This window comes from Tupaia chinensis, unplaced genomic scaffold (assembly GCF_000334495.1).
Source record: "Tupaia chinensis unplaced genomic scaffold, TupChi_1.0 Scaffold143906_1, whole genome shotgun sequence".
Taxonomy (NCBI): domain Eukaryota; kingdom Metazoa; phylum Chordata; class Mammalia; order Scandentia; family Tupaiidae; genus Tupaia; species Tupaia belangeri.
In genome coordinates this window covers 1,564,681-1,574,709 of record NW_006203757.1, presented here as the reverse complement: position 1 = coordinate 1,574,709, position 10,029 = coordinate 1,564,681, and the positions used below count along the sequence as shown (strand labels likewise).

The 10,029-nt window shown below is 40.0% G+C and overlaps 1 protein-coding gene across 1 annotated transcript in view; it reads left to right on the top strand.

Annotated features, from left to right (window-relative positions):
• The window catches only part of DNAH12 (dynein axonemal heavy chain 12), a 209,317-nt gene that overhangs the window by 122,579 nt on the left and 76,709 nt on the right, over window positions 1–10,029 (top strand). Inside the window, exons 45-47 of the mRNA XM_014582892.1 lie at window positions 2,178–2,372; window positions 3,851–3,984; window positions 6,086–6,248. Of these exons, the coding sequence (XP_014438378.1) occupies window positions 2,178–2,372; window positions 3,851–3,984; window positions 6,086–6,248 (492 nt within the window). The remainder of the gene's footprint in view (window positions 1–2,177; window positions 2,373–3,850; window positions 3,985–6,085; window positions 6,249–10,029) is intronic.

Below are 10,029 nucleotides of genomic sequence, written 5' to 3'. Positions count from 1 at the left end.
AGCGAAATGGCTATGTTGCTGGACTCTCATATAGTCGACCGCGGTTCACATCCCGGACCTGGTGGCTTAAAACTCACGCCGGGCGCGTGTGTGCGTGTGCCCAAGATCCCGAGAGGAGAATGGAGGAGAGGGGATTGCAGCATAGCCATCCCCCCGGGGGGTGATTTCTCGCTTTCTGTCTCTCTGTCTCTCTCTCTGTCTGTCTGGTGAGCACACGCGCCCTATGGCAAAAACCTCTCAAAAAAAAAAAAAAACCAATATTGAACTATAAGGTAAATTCACAGCAGGTGTTACTGCCAGGACTGTTGGCAGGAGAGGGTGTGTGGCAGTTTTCCTGTTACGTGAGCCCTGGGCACTGTGAGCTACAGAGCGGAGCACATAGGCTGGTCATCAGGTCGCATTACAGGTGGTATGGAGGAGAAACCAAGGTGTATATTGGTAGTCTGGGAACTGGCAAAGGCAAGTTAGAAAGGGCTTACACTTCTTATGGTCCCTTAAAAACTGTATGGATTGCAAGAAACCCTCCAGGATTTGCCTTTGTGAAATTTGAATATCCCAGAGATGCAGAAGATGCAATACGAGGACTGGATGGAAAGGTGATTTGTGGTTCCTGAGTGAGGGCTGAACTATCAAAAGATCAGCATCTCCTCAACTATCAAGATCTGTGTCTCTTCGTAGATTAAAATCAGCTTCTCTCAGAAGATCTAGGTCTGGGTCTATAAAAGGATCAAAGTATTTCCAATCCCAGTCGAGATCAGGATCAAGATCCAGGTCTCTCTCATGACCAAGAAGCAGCCAATCAAAGTCCAGATCTCCATCTCCAAAAAGAAGTCGTTCCCCATCAGGAAGTCCATGCAGAAGTGCAAGTCCTGAAAGAATGTACTGAAGTTCTCAAGTTCACCCTTTAGGGAGAAGTTATTTTGTTTACATTATTATAAGGGATTTGTGATGTCTGTAAGGTGTAACCTAGGAAGGATGTTTCAACGATCTAATCAAAATGGATCTGGATCATTACTCTGTAAATTTTCAGCAGTAAGGTAATATACATTTTTGTTGAATGTATTAACATCCTATGGTCTGAAAATGTGGGTTTTTTATTTGGCACATTTAAATAAAATGTTTCTAACTAGAAAAAAATTCATGGCAGATATTTGTTTTTAAATGATAGAGCTATGGAGTTGGAAGAGATTTTCTAAGTATAAATCATATCAAATCCACTCTCTTGTTATAAAAAGCAAAAATTTTAAAGTAGTTCTAAGAGTAATAAAACTCCATATGCTAGGGTCAGCCAGTGATGTGGTGGTTAAAACAGATGGATTCCACAGAGCCTACTGCTTGGTTTGAGTACTGGACCCAGCAGCTTGAAAAACATGCTGGTTATGTGTGAATTCATACTTAAAATCTCTAAAGGAGAGAGAGAGATGGAAGAGAAGGGATTGTAGCATAACCATTTCCTGGGGTGGAGGGGGCTTTCTCTCTCGCTCTCGCTCTCACTCTCCAGAAAGCACACACACACCTCTGGCAAATTAAAAGAACAAAATAACTCCATGTTCTTTTTTTTTGAGAGGTTTTTTTCTTATTGGGCGTGTGCACTTGCCAGAAGGACAGAGAGAGACAGAGAGAAAGCGAGAAATCACCCCCCCCCCTCCCAGAGGGGATGGCCACGCCGCAATCCCTTCTCCTCCATTCTCCTCTCGGGATCTTGGACACACACACACTCACCTGGCGTGAGTTTAAGCCACCAGGTCCGGGACTTGAACCTTGGTTGACTACATGGGAGGCCAGTGACATAGCCATTACGCTAACTGCTGGTCCCATAACTCCATGTTCTTATATCCACAAATTTCATTATCAACTTTCTTTTTTCTTTCTTTTTTTTTTTTAAGAGAGATTTTTACTATAGGATGCCTGCACTCCCCAGACAGAGAGAGAGGCAAACAGTGAGAAATCACCTCCAAGGGGAGATGGCCATACTGCAATCCCTTCTCTTCCATTCTTCTCTTAGGATTTGGTGCCCACATGCACATGTGCCCAGCATGAGTTTTAAGCCACTGGATCTGGGACTTGAACCACAGTCAGCTCTGGGGGAGTCCAGCAACATAACCACTACACCATCTACTGGTCCTTCAACCTGTTTATTTTTACTTACAAGGTTTCTGTTTTCTGATATTCCCTAGGGCGTGCGCCCAGTAGCTCAGGCTGGCAGTAAACATGATGAACTCAGTCCCCTGGCTCTGTTTGCCTTCTTTGTGAATCGCTGCAAAGATAACCTTCACATTGTAGTGGCCTTTAGCCCCATTGGAGATGCCTTTCGAAATCGCTTGAGACAGTTCCCATCCCTCATCAATTGCTGTACCATCGACTGGTTTCAGGTTTGTAATTTTCCAGTGGGGTAGGGACAAATAACTCTTTCAGAATTTTACTGAAATTTTATTAAGCTCCTTTAATAAGTAGTCAGCATGTTTCTTGATCATTTGCTGAAATGACAGGCATGGTGCCCAATATGAAAAACTGAAAAGACCACCTGATCCCCACAAAGAGGTCACACTATAGACTGGAGGACAGAAAAAGCAAATCCCAAATTCTTTCTGCTTTATTGTCCTTGTTTTGTTGATAAATATTTCAAATATTTGTTGGTAAGTACTGTTTTTGGCACTGAAAATACTGCAGTGAAAAAAACAAAGTCCTTGCTTTCATAGATTTTATATTTTATATAGGAGTTTGTGGGAGAGAGTGACAATAAACAAATTAATAAATAATACGCCAAGTATTGATGAGTGCTAAGAAGAACTCAGGAACAGAGTAACGGGGGAGGAATGCTGATTTAGAACGAGGGTTCTGGTAGGACTTTCCTGATAAGTTGGCCTTTGAGCAGAAATGTGAAGGATGCGAGGGAGTGAACCACATGGAGGTCTGAGAGAAGAGATGCTAATAATAGCAAGTCCAGAGACCTAGTAGTAGGAGCATGTTTGGCATATTCCAGAAAAAGCAGAACTGCTTCTCTGAGGTGGAGAAGACTGGATGAGAAGCAGATTTGTGGGGGAGAAAATAAAAAGTTCGGCTTTAGACATCATCACAGAATTTGTGATGGGCTGCTTGTAACAGAAACCCAAACTAAATACAGGGTTCTTTTTTGTTATTTTGTTTTAGTTTTTTTTTTTTTTAATTTCATATAAAAAATATAAAAGTAAGTGAAGTGGAGCTCTCGAGGCTTACCAAAGTTATCAGGAACCCAGGTCCTTTCTGCCTTCCTATCCTTAGCATGTGGTTTCCATCTAAGGTGGCTGCCACAGCTCCAATTTGACTGTTCCAGGTAAAAAGTGGAAGAATGAAAGTAGGACAGAAAAAAACACAAGCAAGCTCCATGTAACCCTCTGAGGAGCCCTGAAGTCCCCACCTCACAACTGGCTTGTATATCATTGGCCATCCTTAATGACTAAGAAGGCTAGCGGGGCATATTTCTATCCAGAATTAAACTGGAGTTCTATAGAAGAAGGAGCTACTGTATGTTGAATGAGCCACTCATAGCTTCTGCCACTCTCATGCTAAATTTGGGATGCTTTCTAAACATCAGTGAAAAAGTGGAAAAGCAGTGTAAAAGATTTTTGTTGTGTAAAATATCATTGACCTGTCCTTTATATTGTGTCATCTTTGTTTTTATTAATGTATAAAAATACAATTAAGTTTCTCATAGATCTAATAAATTTTGTTTGCCTCAGCCCCTCTAATCTATTTTTTCCATTAAGGTTTAGTTTTCTCAACCCCAAATTATTCTCCCATAGGAAGTCACTTATATGATTGGGGTGGAATTACTCATCTTAAATTTTATATTTTGTCTTTTTCTTTTTAGCCATGGCCTGAAGATGCTCTTGAACTTGTAGCTGTGAAATTCTTAGAAACACTGGAGCTCACTAAGGTTGAACGAGAAGAGGTCGTTCCGATCTGTAAACACTTTCACACCTCCATTATGGATCTCTCAGAGAGGTTAATGATATGTAATATTAATAAATTTTTAAAGTGACAACAAGGGACCAGCAGATGGCATAATGGTTATGTCACTGGACTTGCACATAGTCTACGGTGGTTCAAGTCCTGGACCCAGCAAATTAGAACTCCCTGGTTTGTGTGTGTGTGTGTGTGTGTGTGTGTGTGCGCGCGCGCGTGCCCAAAATTTAGAGTAGATTGGAGAAGGGATTGCAGCATGGCAATCCCCCTGGGGGATGATTTCTTGCTTTCTGTCTCTCTCTGTCTCTCCAGTGAATGCATGCACCCTATAGCAAAAATCTCTCAAAAAAAAAAATGACAACAATGTCTTGTATTTTAAAGCATCTTTTTCTGGGAAAGTCCTAAATTGTAATATGATCTTTTTGTCTCCTAAATCTGAACTTGATTAGTTAAGACCTTCAGCCTGCAAGTAAAGAAAGCTACTTGCTTTCACTTTAATAAAAGGGGAAATTTTTAATAATTACATGGAAATTTCTCACTTTTATGGGAGAGAATACAGTGGAGTCTCTTCTGTGACTGGAAGCAGGAGTTGGAAAGCCATCAGAAACCCAAAAATGTTTTTCCTCTAGGCACCAGCATTTAGTGTAATGGCTATGTTGATGGACTCCCATGTAGTCAACTGTGATTCGCGTCCCAGACCCAGTGGCTTAAAACTCACGCCGGGCACATGTGCGTGCATACCCAAGATCCTAAGAGGAGAATGGAAGAGAAGGGATTGTGGCGTGGTCATCCCCCCTGGGGGGTGATTTCTCGCTTTCTGTCTCTCTGTCTCTCTCTGACTCTCTCTGTCTGCCTGGCGAGTGCACGCACCCTATGGCAAAAACCTCTCAAAAAAAAAAATGCTTTTCCTCTATTTCTCATCCCTATTTCTCTCTGAGCATTTGCTTCCTTCTCTTTGCAAACAGAAAATTGTTTTCTCAGGGCATCTGGAGGAAACTGGCTGTCTCTTAGATCTCAAATTTACTTCTTGCTGTTCCATCTATCAGCATAGACTAACAGGCTTTCTAGCTCTCTCCCCAAAATCTGTTCCAAAATATGGTTACCCTTGTTTGTGTCCAGTGCCAATCCTAGTCTGACCAGCTATGTCTAGGGTGGCAGGTTTCATAAAACAAACATTGCTAGAGGCACTGAATGCGAGTCCTCAAGGAAGGGGAGCTGGTTCCTGGGCCTTTGATACTACTACAGTGCCTGCTTTGTTCTTTTTTGAGATCCTTATTTCAAAGATGCGTAAACCTGAGTGTTCACGGTATATTGTCCACCTAGAGTCACACAGCCAGGTAGCGAGCCAGTCAGCATGGTTGGCTTGGACAGTGGCATCAAACAGCAGGGTGTAGTTCCTGTACTTACCACAAGACATCATTGTGTCTATGTGTGGTAGTCCTTTACATGTGGCCATATTCCATTCAGCTGACATGTGACATACTTATACAAGGAATGATGACTAATAGTTGCTGTCTTTTCTGCAATTGCTTTTCCTATTAGACTTGCCTAGTTTACATGATATCTTGGGTCCTTTACAACATTACATCCTCCTGGCTTATGAAACATGTCAAAAAGGCTTTATCGACCTTTCTGTAATCTCCCATTTTTAGACATCTATGTTGATTTATGCTTTATAATACATCATTGGTTCTTCATATTTTGTAGACAATAAATCATAGTGTAATTATGTGTAGTTTTTATTTTTATTTTTTGCTCACCAGAAGGAAAGTGTACTCACTAGAGAGAGACAGGGGAAAAGGTATCTCCTCCTTCATGGGGAACGGTCATGTCACCATCCCTTCTCCTCCATCTCTCCCTCTTTTTGGGACTTTAGGCACGCATGCAAATGTAGTTGGTGTTTCTCAAGCTGCCAGGTCCGAGACTTGAGCTGCACAATTAGCCATGTTGGATCCAGCTCCCTTAACCACCAAGCCACAGAGCCAGCCTTGCGTAGAGTTTTATAAAGTTCAAGTACTCAGTAGTTTCTACATATGATTTACCCTTTATTCTTGAATGTCTGTTGTTAAAACTATGTTGAATTTGCCTGTGTATGAAGTCAGATATTTACACTAAGATACATTATCTGCCTCTCTTTTAGGTTTTTACAAGAGTTAGGACGACATAACTATGTCACCGCTACCTCTTATCTAGAGCTTATTGGCTCATTTCAACAGCTTTTGACTAAGAAGCGACAAACTGTCATGGAAGCAAAACAGCGATATGTAAATGGACTTGACAAATTAGCTTTTGCTGAGTCTCAGGTAAATTTGATGAGCTGCTCAAATCGGTAATATATGCCACGAAGTATAAGAAATAATGACAAGATAATGTATTGAGAATATGTTATTATTTATGCCCGGCTCTGTGTTAAGTACTTCGCATGCTGTCCTTCAATTATTCTTCATATCAACTCCGTGAGGTAGACACTTTCTTTTATTTTTTAATTTATTTATTTTGCATTCATTCACTGAACATTATCACAGCATACAAAATGTGATTTCCCATCCAGAATACACTGTTTTTTTTTTTTTTTTTTTTTACTGTGGTCAAGATTTATTAATTATAATAAATAATTTTCCATTTCTTGTTTCTTATGAGTTTTTGCTTTTCTTTTTATTTTCCCCTTGATTCTGTACTTCTCACCCTCTGCCATTTCCTACCCTCCTCATGCACTGTCTCTGGTATCTACAATTGCTTTCCATGCCTTTTTTTCTCTCACATTTTATTGATTCACAAAATATTATAATTAAATACTTTCAGTAGCAATTTCAGCTGATAAATACATATCCATTACCACATATCTGACTTTGGGCATTAAACTCAGTAAGTAGAATGAACATTATAGTATGTAGCACCTAGCTGAGGCTATGTAGCTTACTGTGGTCATTAAATAGGTATTTTTAAAATATTTTTTTAATTTCAAGAAAAGCAGTTTTAACTTTAATAAATCAAAACCAAAAAATGTTAAGAGAAATTTGCTTAAGACTTAAAGCCAGGAAAAAGATTAGGATTCTATTCATATAGTAGGTAGATGAGCCTATCAACAGTTCAAGAGAAGATAAAAATCCTTAAATCTGGAAAATAAAGCATAGAAGAAAATCATAATGTTTTAGTCAAAAGTTATAAAATCCTATTTCATCAGTTAAGTCTCATGTAATTAATCTCTCTTCTATTGTGGTCTGATCTTTCCATTTAAATTCTGGAATTTAACATTCAACTCCAGACTTGTTCCTACTGTTAAGTTGGTTGTTTTCTTGGTTGTTTTTTGGACTCCTATTTCTGTGTGTCTGTCTTTAGTTTTCCTGGTACAGCACTCCATTCTGAACTTCATAAAGAGCTGGTCTAGTGTCAGTAAATTCTTTCAGGTTTTGTTTATTTGAGAATGTTTTTGTCTTTTCTTCCCATATGAAGGATAATCCTGCTGGATATGGTATTCTTTGTTGAAATTGTTTTTTACTTAACACTTTGAATATATTTTCTCATTCTTTCCTTGCTTGCATTGTTTCTGATGAGAGGTCCACTGTTAGCCTGATGGGATATCCCTTGTAAAAAACCTGACATTTAGTTCTTGCTGATTTGTTGGTTTTTATGAAGTTACACCCTTATAATTTTACTGCCATCTTTCTTTTGGAGAGGTTTTTGCTATAGGGCGCATGTGCTCGCCAGACAGACAGAGAGAGAAATAGAGAGAGAAAGCAAGAAATCATCCCCCAGGGGGGATGGCCACGCTGCAGTCCCTTCTCTTCCATTGTCCTCTCAGGATCTTGGGCACACACACACATGCGCCTGGTGTGAGTTTAAGCCACCGGGTCCGGGACGCGAATCACGGTCGACTACATGGGAGTCCAGCGACATAGCCATTACACTAACTGCTGGTCCCTAGTCCTTTGTATTTCTTAAGTAGGATCTTTGAATGCCTCTCTAGATTTAGAAAGTTTTCTTCCAGGATTTCATAAATAGATTATCAATGCCCTTATTAGTTTCTTCACCTTCTGGGATACCGATTATCCGGATGTCTGCATGGTTAATAGTATCTAGTATTTTTCATACAGTATTCTCATTTTGGGGGGTTATTTTCTCAGTCTTTGAGGTGAATCTTTCTAAGCCAGAGATTCTGTTTTCTACATCTGAGATTTGAGCTTCTGCATGATTTAATCTGCTTTTAATACTTCCAAGAGAGGTTTTAATTTCCTGTATTATAGCCTTCATCTCTAATAGTTTCATTTGATTCTTTTTTAGGGTGCGTATTTCCTCTTTCAGATCATGCAAGAACTTCCTTACCTCCTGAAATAAGTTGTCTCTTTTCTCCTGCATCTTCTGGAGTTTGTTGTCTCTCTTCTCTTGCATCTCTGTTAGCTTTGTCACAAAGAATATTCTAAATTCATTATCTGAAATTTCCACAAATTCCGTTATACTGTCTGTAGATGATGAGGAGTTGTTCTTTTCCCTTGGTGGAGAGGAAGTTTCTCAATTTCTCATATTTCTTGTGCCTCTATGGTGGGTTTCTGGCCATCTGATGGATCATACATTGCTTCCTAATTTCTTGAAGTTCAATTTGAGCATTTGAGGCATGCAGGAAAAGATGATACATAATCTCTCTGCAGTTCCATCTTTCTCCCTTTGTGTAGCAGATTCAGTTTGGAACTGAGGATTATTCTGACCCGAATAGTATTCAGATCTTTGGTTACTGTGCACCAAGACCTGTCTAGAACTCAGTGTGTGGAGCCTGAGCAGCAAAGTGATAAAGGGAAGAGAAAAAGGAAAAGAAAACAAAGAAGCAAAATATAAAGAAAGAGAAAACAATTTTAAAATGTTTATTTTTTAAAAAAAGCAAAAATATAGGAGCCAACAGGTGCCATGGTGGTTAAGGTTGTTGGACTCCCACATGGCCGACTACAGTTTGAGTCTTGGACCTGGTGGCTTGCTTTCTCACTTCCCTCTCTTTCTCTCTTTCTCTCACTCTGTTTTCTACAGCTTAGATTTGAACTTCAAATTTAAAGTAATAATTACATTAAAATAAATAAATAAATAAATTTAAATAAAATCTTAAAAAAAGGCAAAAAATGAAAATTTCTCACAGTTCAAATACAGATGTTTTCTCAAAGGGCTTTGCCTCTCCTAAATGGGAGGGGTAAAGGTGAGAATTAGCAAGATAAAGGAAGATCAGACAGCCAAGAAAATACTTTACATTAAAAATAAAAAATAAATTAAAAAAAAATTAGAGAGAGAGAGAAGAATACAGAGAGTGCCCTACCACTCTAGATTGGGGTCTGGAGGGTGAAGTCAGCAGAATATCTTCAGTTGTCCTGTCCCCTGAAAGGCATTCCTCACAGCTCAAATATAGATGTCTTCTCTGAGGTAGACACTTTTATGACCCTCATTTTCTTTTTTTTTTAAATTATTTATTTATTTTTATTCATTCATTCATTTTCATTTGACCAGAGAGAGACACAGAGAGAGTGAGAGAGGGAAAGGAAGAAAGCAAGCTGCCAGGTCTGGGACTCAAACCGTGTTCAGCCATGTAGGAGTCCAGCACCTTAACCACCATGCCACCTGCTTATGACTTCATTTTCTAAACGTGTACAATAAGTTATGTAGGAGTTCAATAATTTTCCCAGATCACCTGGCCCAAGAACATACTGTTTTGTTTTTAACTTTTTTTTGTCATTTGAGAGGATATAATACATCTGGGTTGACCTTTTATTTTAACATCTGATTAAAACTAAGGTTTGGCTTTTCTTTGTTTTGATTTGGTTTGGTTTTTGCCATAGAGTGTATGCACTTGTCAGAGACAGACAAGGAGAGTGAGTATGAGAAATCACCCCCAAGGGGAATAGCCACACTACAATCCCTTCTCTTCCATTTTCCTCTCAAGATTTTGGGCATGGCCCGGGCCCCGCGCCATGGCTGCGACTGGCGGCCGGACTTGCGCGGGCCCTCCCGGGCTCAGCGCGTCTCCCCCGGGACTCGCGCCAAGGCAGCGTCAGGGGCCGCCGTGCCCCCCACCCCCCCCTGGCAAGGTCGTGTGGCCGCTGGGGCCCC